This window comes from Sturnira hondurensis, unplaced genomic scaffold, assembly GCF_014824575.4.
Source record: "Sturnira hondurensis isolate 20B ecotype Veracruz unplaced genomic scaffold, ASM1482457v3 Scaffold0001872, whole genome shotgun sequence".
NCBI classification, from domain to species: domain Eukaryota; kingdom Metazoa; phylum Chordata; class Mammalia; order Chiroptera; family Phyllostomidae; genus Sturnira; species Sturnira hondurensis.
This window is the reverse complement of record NW_028074503.1, coordinates 24,773,374-24,793,786: the sequence shown is the minus strand read 5'-3', so window position 1 is coordinate 24,793,786 and position 20,413 is coordinate 24,773,374. Positions and strand designations below refer to the sequence as shown.

Below are 20,413 nucleotides of genomic sequence, written 5' to 3'. Positions count from 1 at the left end.
AAGAACATACAGTCATATGTCAACCTGCATTCATCAATATCACAATGAAACTAATGGGAGGAATTTGCATGTACTGTAGAGAAACCTGCAGGGCCACTGCAGTTTTCTTGGCCAGTGTGATTTGCTTACCACACTGAAGAGGTTAAGAACAGGGGTTGAATGAATCACTAGTTATGCCTTCAGACGTGGAAGATGGGTGCCACGTGTTTCCATCATAAAAGTCTATAGTCAGGAGTTTAACTCTGCAGTAAAAAATTCCCCATCAGTGTGAAACCTGGCACACAGTTCAATTTTACCCTAAAATCGAAAAAAAGTCTACAAGTTATCAAAATACCACCCTCACTTAGTTTCCTCTGCATACTTAGCATACTTTAAAAAAAAAACCTGGAGGTGCCTAATTCTGAAATTGAAATATGCTTTCCTCATACAATAAAGCCAAGCATATCAGTGACAACAACCCACCCTGGCTGGTGAGGCAGGGACTAAAAGCATCAACCAAAACAGGGAGATGAACAATAACACAACAATAACCCCTTTTCTTCTGTATCCCGTACTCCCTTTTTGACACAAAAAGAATGAAAACAGGGTCCTAGACAAAGGGCAAATATTACCAAAGAAGGTTTTTTTTTTTTTTACAAATTCAAAAATGTTACTATCCCAGAAAAGAGAACTTTAATTTGTATTACTGCTTAAGTAGCTAATCAAACGAGTGAATCAAGACAGAACAACAACGAAACCAAAAGCGTACTTACTGATCGCTGGGGCTATCCCACCCACTGATCCTGGGCCAGGGATGTTTCCGGCCACTGCTGCAGCCTGCGCAGCTGCTGCCGCCTGTGCAGTGGCCGCCTGCTGCTGCATCTGCCGATGGCACTGACGCAAATCAAAGACCTTTCAAAAAGAGTGTAAGTTTAATGCTGTGAGCCCATCAGAAAAGACTCCATACATCACTAGTCAATGCAACATTCATTCATAACTCACAGCTTCATTTAGCTCTCAAAAAATTAATTAAAAATCCTAAGTTTTTATGTATACTGTACTTGGTAGTTAGGCAAGGTGGCCAAAAGGCACATTTCACCATCAGGACAGCTGTGGTGGCCACAAGCCTCTACCCTTTATCTAAATCAGTGTGGGTCAGCATTACTGTCCCTGTGAATAACGAACGACCCATTTGTGTAAATAAACAGTGAAGAAATCACCCCCACCCTTTCAAAACAAATGCTTTGAGTTTTCTTTAGGATGAATTGATGACTTTGGTCATAGGACCAACTTCTTTATCATCCTAGCTATTTGGAGAAGTGTAATAAACGCCACTGCCACCCTACAAGAGAACATCCGCATTTTGAAGAGTTACGGACTTCACCGCACAGGAGCGAAATAACATGCAACCTAGGACTTGTTCTAAAATATGTAACAAACAAGAAAACACATTTCAGCTCAATTTTAAAAAGAATAAATACAAAGAAAAAAGGACAGATCAAGCAAATGTAAAATCTTAACTAGTGAATCTCAGTGATGGGTAATGGGATCTCATTAAACTAGTTTCTCTCTAGTTTTCTGTATGTTTAAAAATGCTAATAATTTTTAAAAGCTGAGCTTTGAATACTATACTAATAACTGCTGATTACATGGGTTCTTTATTAACCTCCCTGGAACCTCACTTTTCTTACCTATGAAATAGGAGTTTTTCATAGGGTTGTACATGATTTTTCCTAGGGTTGTTATAAACTTGGCATAGTATAGAGCGAACTGTCAGTACGTTACTTGTTTTGTTTTTGGCTTCCCTTGTACCCACTTCCCTTTCGGGACAAGTTAAGGAATTCATGAATAATGTCGGTGTTCTTTATCAGACATGCCAAGGACTGGCACAGTAAGAAAGAGATTGCCACTTATATCCTTAGTCTCATGAAAGTACTGGAATGTTCTTTCAAGCCAACTTCCTAAAATAGTGTGTTTGCTTGTATCTACATTACACAAAGCACTGGAATATTGCACGCGCAGAGTGCTAGTCTGCAGGAGTGTAGGAAAGAATGACAGGGACAGAGGAGAAGGAAGGATGCTCGAGGCAAACGTTTTATATCATCTTAATTTCTGAACCATGTGACCATATTCCTTATTCAAACAGTAAATTAATTTTTAAAAACCCTCTCCTAGTATGCATAAAACCCAAATATAAGCAAGCATGCTTATCCTTGACAATGACAAAATTCGAAGAATAAATACTACTTTACCAGATAAACAACAGGTTTCAAATCCAAACCACTAATTTTCAGATGCCTCAAAACTTCTGTCTTTATCTATGACATTCACATAAACCACAGAGCATACAACAATCAAAGAAAATGGCCTTCTCCAATTAGCAAATCACATTCCTACTTTCTTACTCATTTTTGGACCATAAGATGCACCTTGGGTTTTAGAGGGAAAAAATTTGAAGCAAAAATGTGGTAAAATATTTAATAACATAAAATTTCACCAATGTAAATGTAAACAGAACTCAACTGCATTCCTTCCAAACTGGGGGAGCCGGGGAGAGGGGGGAGTGTGTCTTATCACTTGAAATATACGGTGCATCTCCACTCAACATTTGTCTTCTAGCATCAACGGATGACAAAATTTAGACTCTCATTCTCTTTAAGACAGGAATGTACCAGATATTTATGTATGCATGTATCACCTGGCCAAACGAACACACCTAAAAGACTTCAGGGCAGAAAACATGACAGTCAGATCTAGATATCAGAAATTCCACAGTGCCCAGACAGAAACCACCGTTTTTTCCAGATTCCCCAAGAGTCCATCAGATTCTGAACCTTTCCATCAAGTTATGGCCTCTTGGAAGGCATTACGTGGCATAAACACAAAGTGACTCAAGTATCTGAAAAGCAGAACAGCTCTACGATCACCTTTTAAAAGAAGAAAATTAATTAACTTTACCTTTTTAGAGCAGTTCTAGGTTCACAGTAAGATCGAGCAGGAAGTAAAGTACAACCCCCCACTCAACTACAACTGCCCCTACTACTGATAACCCACAGCACGAGGATACATTTGTTGCAATCAAGGAACCCACACTGACATGTCATTATCACGCCAAGTCACAGTGGGATGTTAGGGTTCACTCTAGGTTTTGTACATTCTACAAGTTTGGACCAATGTACAATGACACGCTTCCAACACTGAAGTACCATACAGAGTGGTCTCACTGTCCTAAAACTCTGTGCTCTGCCCATGCACCCTTTCTTTTCCCTTATCCCTTATCGGTGATCTTTTTACTATCTCCATAGTTCTGCCTTCTCCAAAATGTTACAGAAATGGAATCAGACACTTAGTAATATGAGATAAGGTTCTTTCATGTCTTTCAATGGCTTCATAGCTCATTTCTTTTTAGTGCTGTTACTATTCCACTGTGTCAACATACTCTAGGTTTATTCATCCATTCACCTACTGAAGGACATCTTGGTTGCTTCCAAATGTTAGCAATTATAAACACAGTTCTATAAACATCCATGCGCAGGAGTTTGTGTAGACTTAAGTTTTCAATCCACTTGGGTAAATACCAAGGAGCACAACTGATGGGTCATACGGTAAAAGTATGTTTAGCTATGTAAGAAACTACCAAACTGTCCCTTCAAACTGGCTGCACCATTTTGCCTTCCCACCAGCAATGATGAGAGTTCCTGTTGCTCCATGTCCTTGTCAGCATTTGGTTTTATCAGTGTTCTGGATTTTGGCCATTCTACTAGGTATGTAGTGGTATCTCACTGTTGTTTTAATTTGCAATTCCCTAATGACATATGATGTTGAACATCTTTCATATGCTTAACTTGCTATTGATATATCTTTCCAGTGAAGTGTGTGTTCAGGATTTTTGCCCATTTTTTAATCAGGTTGTTTGTTTTCTTATTGCCCAGTTTAAGAGTTTTCTCTATTTCAGGTAATAGTCCTTTATCAGATGTGTCTTTTGTAAGTATTTCCTCCCAGTCTGTGGCTTATTTTCTCATTTCTTGACACTTTCACAGAATAAAAGTTCTACATTTTTAAAAAAGATTTTATTTATTCATCTTCAAAGAGAGAGGAAAGAAGGGAGAAAGAAAGGGAGAGACACATCCATGTGAAAGAGAAACATCAATCAACTGCCTCTTGTATGCACCCCGACTAGGGACTTAATCTGCAACCCAGGCATGTGCCTGACTGGGGGGTGAACTGGTGATCCCCTGGACTCATTGGATGATACCCAAACAACTGAGCCACATCAGCCAGGGAAGAAGTTTTACAGTTTCACGAAGTCCGGCCTATCCAATCATTTCTTTCATGGACCGCACATTTGGTACTGCACCTAAAAAGCCATCACCATACCCAAGGTAATCTGTGCTTTTTCTTTCCTATGTTATCTTTAGAATTTGAAGACATACATTCACACAAAACTTGTACATTAATGTTCATAGCAGTATTGTTCACAATACAATAAAAAAGTATAAACCCCTATGTCCACTACTTGATGAATGGATAAACAAAATGTGGTACATTAAGTATTACTGACCTATAAAAAGGAATGAAGTACACACGTATGCTACACGGAAGCTTGAAAACATGCTTAGTGAAAAGAAGCCACAGAAGGCCACATGGGGACTGCATGTACTGAAGCAGTCTGAATAGGCAACTCCACATGGAAAGTGCATCAGCGGTCGCCTAGGGCTGGGGCACTCGGGAGGCGCAGGGTTTCTTTCTGGTGTGATGAAAATGTCCTAAAAGTGACTGTGGTGATGGCTGCACAACTAAGGATCACTGAATTATACACTTTAAATAGGCGAATAATACGATATATACATTTTTATTTATCTCAATAAAACTGCTAAAAAACCTAAGTGCCCAGTACTAAGCAACACTAAACAAAAATAGGTCTTACCTACTTTTGAAAGCAAAAGAGCAAAGCCACTAAAAAGGAATTCATATTTACTTCATTTAAAGCTTGTAAAATGCTATTTCATTAAGTCAGACTTTCATAAATACGAAATGACTACTCAGTCATTAGAGAAGCAGGGAAAATACCCACAATTCAGTTCTAGTTTCTAGGTTTTAAAATGAGAATCGCTTTCCAAATCCATGCTTTTCTCAGTTTAATTAAAAAGGGAAAAATGTATGTGTGTGTACATTGGGGTTGGGGGTTTTATTTCTAATGTTGTGGGCATTCCTTCCAGGGGTTCATACTATCTGCACACCATTCACCTCAGTAATATAATCTCTGGTGAGAAGAGATCTGACAATGTAAACAGACTGTTTAGTTACAGCTGCCCCAAAAATTAGCAGGTGAAGAAAATGCCAATGTTAGATTTAGTATATACCTGTATTTCTTTCTTTGTGACTAATAAGAAGACTCCTCTGAAGAACAGTAATATACTTGGCAAACAAATTATTTTTTTTACCTTAAGACATTTACTATGACAAAAATGAGATTTTTTTACTCCACTAAAATGTCCCACAAGATAGTTCTTTATTTTTCCTAGCAAGGGCCTAAGATTACCTAAAGATCTATCCATAACAGTTTATCAAGTAATGACATGTCTCATATACCATGGGAGCTTTTCAAGGGTCACTTGAACCAAAGTAGAGATGTTATACTTACATTTTAAATACTAGCCCAGATCTGGTAAGTTCATAACTACTACCTGGCACACAGTATATATTCAACACTGTAGTGCTCTGTTTACTCACTTCGAATCACACAGGTGACCCAGAGACTCCCACTCAAGTTCAATGAGAAGGTATGCACAACTACCTTTTCTCTATGCTTCAAATACATGCAAAAGACAGAAACACTATTAAAAATGGACAGCCTCCAAGCCAATCAATTAACTCATATGGAAATACAAGGGGTGGCAATAACAAAGGTGGAGAACTCACACCCCCCAATTCCAAAACTTACTACGAAGCTACAGTAATTAATGCAGAGTAGTGCTGCCTTAAGCATAAATATATAGATCAATGAAAGAGAGTTACAGACCAGAAATAAACCTTTACATTTAAGGTCAACTGAATTTCAACATGGGTGTCAAGATAACTTGATAAAGGAAAGAAGAGTCTTTTCAACAAATGATTGATGGAACAACTCAATGTTCTCAAGCAAGCTGGATCAATCACCTTAAACTACACACATAAACGAACTAAAAGACATCATAAATGTAAGAACTACAACTATAAAACTCTTAAGAAAAAACACAGGAGTAACTCTTCATGACTTTGGATTAAGAACAGTTTCTTACACATGACATAAAAGGCACAAGCATTCAAAAACCAGGTAACTGGACAACATCAGTATTAACAACTTTTGTACTGCAAATCATACCAAGAAAGTAAAGACAAGCCAAGGAATGGATGAAAATATTTGCAAGTTGCAAGTTATATATCTGATAAGGGACTGATACCAAGAATATATAAAGAACTCTTACAACTCAATAATAAAAAAGACAACCCAGTTGCCCTGGCTGGTGTTGCTCAATTGGTTGAAGTGTTGTCCCATAAACCAAAAGATCATGGCTCTGATTCCCTGTCAGGGCAGATGCCTAGGTTGGAGGTCCAGTCCTGGTAGGGGTGCGTACTCAAGGTAACCCAATCCATGTTTTTCTCTCACATCAATGTTTCTCTCCCTTTTTCTTCCTCATTTCCCCTCTCTCTCAAATCAATTTTAAAAAATTTTTAAGAGATAATAAAATAAAAGCTCTGGCTGGCGTGGCTCAGTGGATTGAGCACCATCCTGTAAATCTAAAGGCCACTGGTTCAATTTCCAGGCAGGGCCCATGCTTGGGTCACGGGCCAGGTCCTCAGTTAGGGGCATGTGAAAAGCAACCAATCGATGTTTCTCTTGAGTTTCAGTGTTTCTCCCTCCCCCTCCTCCTTCCCCTCTCTCTCTAAAAATAAATAAATAAAAATTAAAATAAAAAAATTTTAAAAAAGAAATAAAACAACCCAACTTTAAAAATGGACAGAAACTATGAATAGACATTTCTCCAAAGATACACAAATGGCCAATAAGCACACGGAAAGATGTTCAACATTATTAGCCATTAGGGAAATGCAAATCAAAATCACAATGAGATACCACTTCACATTCACAAGGAAGACAAAATTAAAAATACAGATAATAACAAGTGTTGATGAGAATATAGAGAAATTGAAACCCTCATGTATACATTGCTGGTGTAAATGTAAAATGGTTATCACCACCTTGAAAAATAGTCCGGCAGTCCCTCAAAGAGTTAAGCATACAGTTACCTGTGATCCAGCAACTCTACTGCTAGTTATATAACTGAGAAAATGGAAACATACCTCTACCTAAAAAAATTCTGTATGAATGTCCAGAGCAGTATGACTCATCAGACAAAAAGTGACAATAACCTTTATGCCCATCAACCGATGACAGATAAACAAAATCCACAGTGGAGAGCAAGGACTAGAGAGAGAAGTAGTTGGCATACAAGGACCCCAAACAGAAGGTACAGAGGACAGAAATTCAACTTCTTGGAGTGATATGAAAAGAGACAACAGCCAGGTTCCCTAAAGGCTACAACAGGCCACCTGCCCATGAATCAAGTGCTGGTAAAATACCTTGACAGCTGATTCAGAAACGTAGCAAGGCATAAATTCTTGACTGTTGTAGAGGTGAGCATCAGAAAAACCTACACAATTGGAATTAAGCCCTCAGTATACCTGTGGACTGGAACCCAACTTCCTCAAAGGACAAAATTCCTCCTCTAACTTCTAAACATAAGAATTGGAGGGTTTTTAGGAACCACTATAAAGAACACCTGGACAAAACCGAGAGGGAGGGTGGAAGCAGGGGAGAGAGGTGGGTTTGGAGGGGGTGTGGGGGAAGGAGTGGGGAGAAAATATGGACAACTGTAACTGAACAACAATAAAATAATTTAAATTTAAAAAAAGAACACTGAGGAAAAACAGCTTTTGTTTTTATTTTGATTTCTTCCAAAATGCAATCAAATAAAACTTTCTGTAAATGCTAAAAAAAAAAAAAAAAGATTGGTTCTAAGACGTGAATCCCTGGGTACCAGACTAAGGAGACACAATGACAGTGATTAAAAAAATAAATAAAATGAATTCTCTCAAGGCAAACTTGCCCACAAATAGAAAATACATTACAAAGTATATGAGAAAACCCAACATCATTAAAAAATAATTACAGAGCACAAAGAACTAAAATTCCTTATGGAAAACTGGAAAACACACACAAAAAATAGTAATTCCACACCATTCTAGATTTGTGTGTGTAGTATAAAATGTAGGACTTCTGGTCAAGATGGCAACACAGGTACACATAGTACTCGCCTCCTTACACAACCACATCAAAATTACAACTAAGTAGTATAGAACAACTACCATTAAGGGCCTCCAGAAATAGAGCTGAATGGAAGTCCTACTACTATGGAATTAAAGAAGAAATCACATCAAGATTGATAGGAGGGGCAGAGATGCTGAACAGGGTGGTTCCACGGGCACATGTGGTAGATGAACACTGGGAAGGATATCTCGGGAACAAGGGGTCCCAGCCCCACTGTGCCAGAAACAGAAGTCCCCATAATTTCTGGCTGTAGAAACCAGTAGGGATTTAGGCTGAGGAAGACAGAAACTTCTAGAGTCCCAGGTAGTTCCTCTTAAACGACCCATGCAAGAACTTACTCAAACTCACTCTCCCTGAGGTCAAGCGCAGGGGCAGCAACAGCTAGAAAGGCACCAGAGACATAAAGGGAGGAACTGAAGTATTGGCTTCAGGGTGAGAGCTGGAGAGCAGCTTTGTCTGAGACAGAAGTGCTAGCAGACGCCATTGTTCCTCTGATGAGCTCTACCCCCACAGCGCTGGCAGGCCGGTACCACATCTTAGACTCCATCAGCCTGGCTCACACTGTATGCCCCACCCTGGTGATTCCCACACCACCCAACTTTTTGGCCCCAACCAAGCTGTTTCCAGTGGCTTTTCTATACAAATGGCCTGTCTCGGCTCATGCTTCAGATTTTCCTAAATTCTCTCAAACAAGCAGCATCTGGCCTCAGCAAGGCCCGCAAGGCACCTGTACGTCTCACTAAGTGGCCTCAGGCCTGGAACTAGCAGCAGCCAGCCTTGTTTCACAGTGCGGCCGCGCCTGGGCACCTCCAGCACAGCACAAGTAACAGCAAGCATCTGCAGATTGCTTTGCTATTCTAGGTGGCTCCAGGCAGAACACAGTCTGTAGGTGACCTTGATTGCACCTCCCGAGAGGCCCCAGAACCAGCACACCCAGTGGACAGCTTTAGAACATATCTGAGCACCACTACCCAACCACCTCCTAAGCGATACACTCAAGGGGAGGACTCAGTGGGCACAGAACTCCAATGAAGTAAGTCCTGCTCTGTGAGGTGGGCCCCTACACAGCTGACACTCCATGGTGGCCAGAGGTTGGTGGTCAATAGTCACAACCAGTCCTTGAAACTGTCTGGCCTGAGTAAATCCCTCCCATTGATGTGCCAACAGCAATCAATGCTCAACTACAAGAGAAGGTTGTATGCAGCCTACATGATGGGTGCACCTTGCATACCCAGCTTGGGTGACAGGGAGGCTGTGCTGCTGGACCCTACAGGGTGCCTACTAAATGAGGCCACTCTACAAAGCCTGGAAGACATACGTAGCAGGTCTACCTAACACACAGAAACAAACACAGGGTGGCTGCCAAAATGAGGAAACAAAGAAACATGCCCCGAATGAAAGAAAAAGAACTAAATGAAATAGAGGCAAGCATTCTACTAGTAGCAGAGTTCAAAACACTGGTTTTAAGGATGCTCACCAAACTTAGTGAGAACTTCAACAGCATAAAAAAGAGCCAGTCAAAAATGAAGGATATAATAATTGAAATAAAGAATAATTTACAGGGAATCAACAGTAGCAGTAGAGTGGATGAAGCCAAGAATCAAATCAGCAATTTGGAATATAAGGAAGCAAAAAACACCCTATTAGAACAACAAGAAAAAAGAATCCAAAGAAATGAGGATAGTGTAAGCAGCCTCTGGGGAACCTTCAAGCATACCAACATTCACATCATAGGGGTGCCAAAAGAGGAAGAGAGAAAGCAAGAAATCAAAACCCTAATTGAGGAAATAATGAGTGAAAACTTCCCTAACATGGTAAAGGAAATAGACACACAAGTTCAAGAAGCCAGAGAGTCCCAATCAAGATGAACCCAAAGAGGCCCATACCAAGACATCATAAATAAAGTCAAAGGTTAAAGACAAAGACAGTCTTAAAAGTAGTAAAAGAGCCCTGGCTGGTGTGGGTCAGTGGATTGAGCACCAACCTGCGAACCAGAGGGTCACTGGTTCAATTCCCAGTCAGGGAACATGCCTGGGTTGCAGGCCAGGTCTCCAGTGTGGGGTGCATAAGAGGCAACCGCACATCGATGTTTCTCTCCCTCTCTTTCTCCCTCCTATCACCTCTCTCTAGAAGTAAATAAATAAAATCTTTTTTAAAAAGTAGTAAAAGAAAAGCACTTAGTTACCTACAAGGGAACTCCCATTAAGACTGTCAGCTGATTTCTCAAAAGAAACTTTGCAGGCCAGAAGGAACTGGCAAGAAATATTCAAAGTGATGAAAGCAAGGACCTACAGCCAAGATTGCTCTATCCAGCAAAGCTACCATTTAGAATCAAAGGAGCGATAAAGAGATTTCCAGACTAAAAAAAAACTCAAGGAGTTCATCATCACCAAACCATTATTATATGAAATGTTAAAGGAACCTATTTAAGAAAAAGTTCAAAACTATGAATAAAATGGCAATAAATACATACCTATCAACAATTGAATCTAAAAAATACAAAATAAGTAATCAGAACAAAAACAGTATCATAGATAGAGAATGTTTTGACAGTCACCAGATGGGAGGGGCACTGGGGGAATGAATGGAAAAAGTGGAGGGATTAAGAGGTACAAATTGGCAGATGCAGAATAGTCACAGGGATGTGAAGTGCAGCACAGAATACAGACGGCAATAGTCTAATAACTATGTATGGTGTCAGATGGGTGCAAGATTTATCAGGATGATCACTTATTAAGTTATGTAATGTCTGATTGCTGGGGTATACACATGAAACTAATATGTATGTCAGCTGTAAGTAAAAATTAAAAATGATAAAAAGATACAAATACCCACATCTTCTTGAACAAATACGGATATTCTGTGTGTTGTTTATAACCAACTTTTCCACGCCATGATAACTTACCGATAAATATAATTTAATATTTTACTATTCTATTCTATGTCATTGTTCCAACAACTCAAAACTATAAATGGTTCTCTATTGCCAAAACTTTTACTAGGAAATTACTGTTAATTTGTTAGGTGCAATAAATAACATTGTGATTGCTTTTTAGAAACATTTATATATTGGTGATTCATACTTCAGTATATTTTAGTGAGTGAACTAATATAATGCTTGGAATTGCCTTTAATTACTATGGGAAAAAAACAGGGAGAGGTTAAAAGACTAAAGCACATTAAAATGCTGACAACCGCTAAAAGCTGGATGATGGGTACATGGGAGTTTATTATGGTCTTTAGACTTGATACATTTGAAAGTTTCATTTTTAAAAAGATCTCTGCGCTGAACAATGTGGCTCAGCTGGCTGGGCATCATCCCGCGAAGTGAAAGGCCGCCCTCATGTGCCCTTAACTCCCCGTCAAGGCACAGGCCTGGGTTGCCAATTCAATCCCCGTCAAGGCACAAGAGGCAACCAATCAATGTTTCTCTCCCTCTCTTTCTCCCTCCCCTCCCCTCTCTCTAAAAATAAAATAAATAAAATATTTAACAAGATCCGTATATCCTTTAACTGACCTGTAGTGACTGAAAATGAGATACTGTTGTGAAGCACTCAAGTAATTCCATTTTTGTAGATACTATGTGGCTACATTATCTGTATGCTAAACAATTTCCTGGGAATAGTGAGTATGAAATAATTTATTCCACGAATTTACAATAGCCAATAATAAAGATGCTTAAGAAGACTGTGAAAACTCTGAAATTAAAAATGTTTAGGCTATCTAATTAGAACTATATTTCTCTTTCAAACAGTGTCATAAAATTAAAAGGAGTTGAATGTGTAATATTGAGTTGAATTTGCATATTAATACAAATACCTTAGACTTAATTAGAAAAATATAGTAAACAGAACTCATTTAATGCACAAAATAACCAACCTGAATAAACCCTTGTGTTGAATTTTTCATTTCCCAGGTTTTTAATTCAAAAAACTATTAATTTTTGAATTCCTGTTCATAAAATCCTAAAGATTATCCAAGATGGAATTATAAAATTTTACACAATATAAATAAGGAATGTTTGGTGGGTTCACTCAGTATTTTCAAAAAGCTAGGTATTACTCTAAAACAGTTAACAAATTTGCTAATAAAGTAACTGGACATGAATGTGACCACAAATCTAAGTAACTAGTCATGTCAACAAATGCCCCAAGGAAATATGTTTTATAAATAAACAATTTCTGAGATTTAATGCACAGAGACATTTTTCTACCCTTCCGACCTCCATCTCAATTCTTTAAACAACAAATAGTTTTCCAAGTCTAAAACATTTACGTAGAACTCCCACTGACCTTTATATATGCACTTGGGTAGATCTTATGAACAGCGTCTCCAGGTGCACGCCCAGCTTCTCTGTCCAAGTAGTAACTCTGTACAAAGACTGCGTGGTCACTAAGGCACCTGACCCAAACATCACCTTCACCTTTACATTCCAACTGCACACCTTTGCCTATGTGCAACCTTAGGGAAAAAAGGAAAATTATATTTTATTTTGATAAGTATTTTTTAAAATATATTAGTTCAGGTTATAGGAGGGAAGAACCCCCCCAAAACTGGAATTTATTTATAAAAAATTGTGTACTTATTCTCACATGTTTAAACTTTAGTCACCTTCAAAGAACACTATTTCATGTAATAACACCTATCAAGATGTTTTTCCACTGCTCAGGGCAGATTTTGAACTCAATGATTTGGACAGCTTTTCATGCATCTGCTGTTTTTTGTTTCTTCTTCCACATCAGCAAAACATTTCCCTTTGAGGATTTTTTTTCCACCAGAGAAATAAAAAATGTTGTTTGGGGAGAGACTGGGTGAATAGGGAGGGTGGGACATGGGGGTCATACTGTTTTCGGTCAAAAGCTGCTGAACACTCAGCACAGTATGGGCAGATGCACTTGTAAATCACCCGTCATGAAATGGGCAAACACATTCGAGTCCTCAAAAAAAATTTCACTGAAGCCAAACGCAGCCTCTCACAACACCACCAGCTAGTTACAGTGATACAGATGGGTCCCTAGAACACTCACCTAGCAGATAAAGTCTGTACAAGGGACCCCCTCCTCCAGAAGATAATTCCAGGTTTTCTTGGGTCCCCCTCCCATGCTTACTATGTGTCAGGAATATTTAACATAAATTCTTACTCACCCTCACAATTCAATGAGCTAAGTATTATCATTTCCATTCTATAAATACAAAACTAAGGTACACTGTCCAAATTGATAGTCACTAGATAAAAGTGGCTACTTAAATTAATTTAAAATAATTTAAAATTCAGTTAGTCACATGTCCATATTTTAAGTATTTAATAGACATATGTGGCTAGTAGCTACAGTCCTGGACAACACAGATATAAACCATTTCCTTCATCACAGAACATTGCATTAGACAGCACTGACTTAGAGGGTAGGTAATTTGCCATAGACACAGCTTTGATAGAGCTTACACACACATTTTCTTAAAGAGCTAAGATTTTACAATACCTAAAATTGTGTTTTCCCATATTTCATCTTAAGCATCTACATTTGATTATATAAACTTTTATCAATGTTTTAATGACTACAGAAAGAAAGTTGGTCAAAATTTACTTAACCATTCTCTTTTACTATTTTCCAATATTACAAATAACATTTGCAGAAACATGTCTTCAGGTACTACTTCCTTTAAATATGTGTAGAAACAATATATGATCAGGGGAAATAAAAATTAGTTTTTAAACTGGATTCCAAAAAGTCTTGTTACTATTCAACCATAGAAACTTCATTTACATACACATATACACAAAATATTCAAGATGTGGCATATACCCACAATGGAACATTATGTACCAATAAAAAATAAAATCTTGCCATTTGCAACAACACAGATATTATGCCAAGTGAAATACGTCAGGCAGAGAAAGACAAATACCATGTGGTTTCACTTATATGTGGAAGCATACAACACAAAAAAACCAGACTCATAGAAACAGAGACCAAAGTGACAGTTATCAGAAGGGAGGGAGTGGGGAGGATGGGTGAACAGGCGCAGGGGAACTTAGTAACATTGTGATAAGTGACAGATAATTGATTCTAGAATTAGGATGATTCTAGAATCACACTGTGTGGCATAAAAATGTCGAGTCACTATACTATATACATCTGAAACTAATAGTCACTGTACTATATATATCTGAAACTAATATAACCAACATAAGATTGTATGCCAACTTATAAAATAACTATAAAATCAGTTATTTTACAACTATAATATAGTTTAAACTACAATCAGGTATTATAAAACTGTAATACCTTGCTCTCTCAATGGCTTCAGTCCTGTGGACATTGGAGAGTTGACCCAGGCAAAAGCGATCTCCTCCAGAAGGGTCCACATATCCATCAACAGTAACAATAGGGCAGCTTGAAGGGACCTTAAATGTCTCTCCTACTTGAACATCCATTTCAAAGTAAGCAATGGAACACCAATACTCAGGAGCTGCAGGAGACAAATGAGGGCAAACATCACTCAGTAAGCCAAAACTCTTCCGACAAGGAAGGGTGAAGGGATGGAGAGGCATCTGAAAAGCACCCAAAAGAATATGATTAAAATGACAACACATTCAAAAAGTAGGCATTTCCACGTCTTCTATTTTTTCAGCTCAGTCTCTAGCAATCTTAAAACTCTAGTAGTCATGTTTAAAACCTTTTAGGTAGGAATTTGGTTCTTTGAGGTAAGAATTTGGTTCTGACCTCAAAAAACCCAATCAACTGACAATTTAAAGAATGGAAATAATGAGAAACTAAAATTATTTTACCATATTTCATTTGATTGCACATATTTTCTATGTAGCCTGAACCTTTTTTTTAATATACTGACTCAAGACATACTCCAAGTAAGTATTCTTGAAAACATCAATCCACGTTGTATTTTTCTAGTTCCCTAATTGAGAGTAAGGGCATAACCTATTCTGCCATTCATTCATACCAGAGTCAAGGTTACTTACACTACAACTACATAGTTGCCATGAGTATGAATTCTCAATTGTCTCCTGGGTGAAAGGTCACTGTTCCACCTCTTAGTGAAGTCAAATCAGGTTAACTACTACAAATTTATCTTTAAGGATACATTTAGTATATTCATTTGAACAACAGTAAATGGTTTAAAATAATTTTCAATGATTGGGAAAAATGAGGCACTATGTGGTTTGTAAAGTTTTCTGCTGATAAACAAATTGTTTATCCACATCTCACTGTGCCCTTTATGAACTCTAACTGGAGTAGCATTTAAAGCAATAAAACTTTCAACAACTTGAGTAGTTAGAATAACAAAAAAAATAGATCTTTTTCAAACACCTCCCAAAAATCTTAAAATGCAGTATAACTTATGCTTAAAATACATTTTTTAAAAACCTTCTAAAGTCTTTGTATCTAACTGATTTTCAAAATGTTATCAAGGTAGAAAGTACTTTCCAATAAAGAATAAATAAAACAGACCATGAAGACTGGGTGATGCAAAACAAAATTTCAAATGTTTTATCACAGAAATCAAATCAACTAATCATGAATACAAACATTACTTTAAATATAGTTGAATTACCAGTAGAACATGAAAACTAGTGTCATACTAAAGTGCCTCATGAAAAAGCCAGTTCTGAAATATTTATGAAGTTATTCCTTATAGCAAAACTCTTTATCAAAAACATCACATTATACTATAAACAAGAAGCTTCAGCAAACAAGGGGCAGGTATGCTGTTTGAAGCTAAACTAAAGAGGTGGTCTAACACAGAGTATCAATTATCCAATGTTTTGGCAACAAAACACAGTAATAGCACTTAGAAGAGCACTTTCTGCAATCAGTCCAAAAAGTAAATTTTGTTACAAGCAATGCCCCTGAAGTCATGAATGTTTACAATGCTGAGTTAAAAAATGAGGTGCAAGTATATGCATTTCCTAGTTCACACTGAAGTAGTTTCATGGTGAGCAACCTTTTTCCCCTGAGAGTCAGTTGGAGAGTGGAGGTACAGAGGAGCTGTACAATCCATGTTTAAACAAAAATAATATGTTCGTGCCCTGGCTGGCGTATCTACAGTGGACTGAGCGCGGGCCTGCGAACCAGAGGATCGCAGTTCGATTCCCTGGTACGGCACATGCCTGGGATGCAGGCCAGTTCCCAGTGGCGGACTCATGAGAGGCAACCATACAATGATATTTCTCTCCCTTTCTCCTTCCCTTCCCCTCTAAAGATAAATAAATAAAATCTTTAAAAATAATAATAATATGTTCGTCATCATCAACCACAACTGCACTTACTCCTGGCCAAGATGGAGGCATAGGTAGGGACACACTGTACCTCTCTGCACAACCATAAGGACAACAACAATTTAGAAACAAAAACAACCAGTACCGACAAAACAATGAACTGTGTAGAAGTCCGACAACCAAGGAGTTAAAGTAAACATATTCATCCAGACCGGCAGGACGGCCGGGGTTGAGCAGCTGGGCGGAGAGAGCTCCCAGCTCCCAGCAGCTGGCGGACCCGGGTACACAAAGCGGAGGCTGGTGGACCCAGTGAGGCGGCAGATTGTGGAGCAGGCGCAGCACTAAAGGTGGTTGGTGGACAGGCAGTCCCACATTTGTGCTCAGATAAACCAGGCAAAACTGGGGAGCGAGACAGACCGTGCAACCCACAGTCCCAGCACCAGGATATAAAGCCTCGAAACACTGATTGAAAACACCTGTGGGGGTTGAGGTGGTGGGAGAGACTCCAGCCTCACAGGAGAGTTCCTTGGAGAGGCCCACAGGGTCCCAGAATGTGCACAAGCCCACCTATAACAGGATGGAGCCAAGAGGGGAGCCCCAAATAGGGATTTGTAATAGGGTCCAGAAGAACTTGGAGATGATTGGCTCCACACCACAGGGCCACACCTGCCCTGAATGCTGGAAGCTGTGGCCAATTGTGGGAGGAGCCAGAAATGACACTGGGATTTAAACGGAGGTGCAGCAGCCATTGGGTGTCTTTTTGGGAGCACGCGTCTGTTTAGGACCACGAGACTTTGGAAGTGCTCCCTTTTGCCATGTGGAGGGTACCAGGAGGACTGTGTGAGTTTGTGGAGAACTTTAGTTTGTATTATTTCAAGTAAATAATAAATTCCTTTCCTTTTCACTGATCTCTGGTATTAAGAGATGTCTTTCCTCACGTGGTGGGCAAAACGAACCCAGTAGGTGGGGAGGAACCCCCGGAGAAAAAGGAAGGGTCTTTTATATTCGTTCAGCACCCCCTGCCCCAGTCTGTTCTGTAACACATCCACATGGGGATCAGCACCAGAAGGGCCCAATTTGCTTGTGGGAAGTGGAAGAAGTGATTGAAATCCGCAGAGAGCAGAGCAAGCACCATTGTTCCCTGTCAGATCCCCACCCCACATACAGCATCAGAACCCAGCAACTGGGTTGCCCCACCCAGGTGGACACGTAAGGTTCCGCCCCCTCACTATGTAACAGGCGAGACAAAAAGTGGCCCAAAAGAAAGAACAGATCAAAGCTCCAGAAAAAATACAACTAAGTGACAAAGAGAGAGTCAACCTACCAGATGCACAGTTCAAAAACACTGGTTATCAGGATGCTCACAGAACTGGTTGAATTTGGTCGCAAATTAGATGAAAAAATGAAGACTATGCTAAGTGAAATGAAGGAAAATGTACAGGGAACCAATAATGATGGGAAGGAAACTGGGACTCAAATCAATGGAGTGGACCAGAAGGAAGAAAGAAACATCCAATCAGAAAAGAATGAAGAAACAAGAATTTTAAAAAATGAGGAAAGGCTTAGGAACCTCCAGGACATCTTTAAACATTCTAACATCCAAATTACAGGGGTACCAGAAGGAGAAGAGGAAGAGCAACAAGTGGAAAAGTTACTTGAACAAGTAATAAAGGAGAACTTCCCCAATCCGGCAAAGGAAATAGACTTCCAGGAAGTCCAGGAAGCTCAGAGAGTTCCAAAGAAGCTGGACCCAAGGAGGAACACACCAAGGCACATCATCATTACATTACCCAAGATTAAAATGAAGGAGAGAATCTCAAAAGCAGCAAGACAAAAGGAGAGTTACCTACAAGGGAGGGCCCATAATACTGTCAGCTGATTTCTCAAAAAAGACCTTACAGGCAAGAAGGGGCTGGAAAGAAGTATTCCAAGTCATAAAACGCAAGAACCTACATCCAAGATTGCTCTATCCAGCAAAGCTTTCATTTAGAATGGAAGGGCAGATAAAGTGCTTCTCAGATAAGGTCAAGTTAAAAGGAGTTCATCATTGCTAAGCCCTTATTATATGAAATGGTAAAGGGACTTATCTAGGTAAAGGAAGATAAAAAGCATGTACAGTGGGATGACAGCAAACTTGCAATTATTAACAACCACACCTAAAACAGAAAACAAACACAAACTAAGCAAACAACTAGAGCAAGAACAGAACCACAGAAATGGAGATCACATGGAGGGTTAGCAACAGGTGAGGGGGAGGGGGAGAAGGGAGAAAAGGTATAGAGAATAAGTAGCATAGACGGTAGGTAGAAAATAGACAGGGGGAGGGTAAGAATAGTAGAGGAAATGTAGAAGCCTAACAACTTATAAGTATGACACATGGACATGAAATAAAGGGCAGGAATGTGGGTGGGAGGGGGACTGAAGGGGTGAAATGGGACAACTGTAATAGCATAATCAACAAAATATATTTTAAAAAAGATAATACAGAAGACGGTCAATAAAATTCACCACTCTAAAAAAACAAAAACAACAACAAAAAGAAACTACAACCTGCACTTAAACCTTTTTTTCCAGTCACCAAGGGATTTTCTGTTTGATTGTTTCTGTAATATTTCAGACACCATGCAACAGTGATGGTTACATAAAGCTACATCTCTGAATAGGTTTAGAATTAGCTGACCTGCTAGCACTAGGAAGAAGAGTTTTAAGACAATGAGGATTTAAAAAGCTGGTATTAGAGTTGTGCCAGAAACCGCAGATGAAAAATGACCATCTATTAAGAAGTTATTAATCCTAGGGAAGTACAAGGAATAGGGTTACTATCTATGAGGACAGAAAGGATCAGTGGTAATCTAAGTGGTTTCTAGAGAGCTGGGCACTATTGGGATAGAAAACACCACCTGTAAAATTTTTCTATTGCGCTCTAAATTTGCTAGCCAAACAAGAGGGAACATTCTTATTTCTAAAACAGGAGCAGGTGATATGAATTCATTAAGTTCATTTAGCCTTTCTGGATCTCCCTTTGCTCTTTTGCTCCAAGAACCAAATAACATGTAAGTGACAAGCCTGCAGCTTCTCAAAATTAACATCAACAGCAGGATAAAATTACTCAGTTCAGAGAGTTTTAATGCCTCAATTCATTTTAAAGGAAGTGGGATTGTTAATGTGCTTGCTGATAGTTGGTATTTTTAGTTCTTGTTCCTAAATTAGTGAAGTTGAGCTGGTCTCATGGAGCCTGTACTGAATGCTCATTATTGGCCAGAGAAAAGGTTTAAAAGACTACGTTTAAGGTTTAAACTTAGTTTAAAAGGTTTAAAAGACATGAAAAGAAGATTTTTAACAATGTAAGTACATAGCTAAATATGTTTTGTAATGGGGACCCATATTAAAAAACAGTTTTATCAAAGAAATTTTGTTTAATTGTAATGGAAAATAAAAGTCTCCAAGGCATTATCTTTAATTTCTGAAATAAAAGTTATTTAAGAAAAAAATTTTAATTTCCTTAACTTAAAAATTAAAAATCTGAATAAAGCACCTAAAAGACTCATTATAGCCCTGGTTGGTGTGGCTCAGTGGACTGAGTGCCAGCCTGCAAACCAAAGGGTCACCGGTTAGATTCCCAGTCAAGGCACAGGCTTGTGTTGCGGGCCAGATCCCCAGTAGGGGGCGTGTGAGAGGCAACCACACACTGATGTTTACCTCTTTCTCCCTCCCTTCTCCTCTCTAAAAATAAATAAATAAAATCTTAGAAAAAGAGCAAGAGACTCATTATAAATTATCTTTTTTATTATTTAGATTTCAATGAGATGCACTGTGAGAATCTTTTA

General features: G+C 38.8%; 1 protein-coding gene across 3 annotated transcripts in view; it reads right to left on the bottom strand.

Moving 5' to 3' along the window:
• Positions 1 to 20,413, bottom strand: part of SMAD4 (SMAD family member 4) — a 65,441-nt gene that overhangs the window by 7,479 nt on the left and 37,549 nt on the right. For 2 of the 3 annotated variants that reach the window (XM_037034373.1, XM_037034383.1), the window contains exons 9-11: positions 14,638 to 14,821; positions 12,643 to 12,811; positions 753 to 891 (exon numbers count right to left, since the gene is read on the bottom strand). In XM_037034373.1, the coding sequence (XP_036890268.1) occupies positions 753 to 891; positions 12,643 to 12,811; positions 14,638 to 14,821 (492 nt within the window). Of the gene's footprint in view, positions 1 to 129; positions 243 to 752; positions 892 to 12,642; positions 12,812 to 14,637; positions 14,822 to 20,413 lie in introns of all 3 variants that reach the window. The other variant, XR_005064792.1, reaches the window with a different exon arrangement.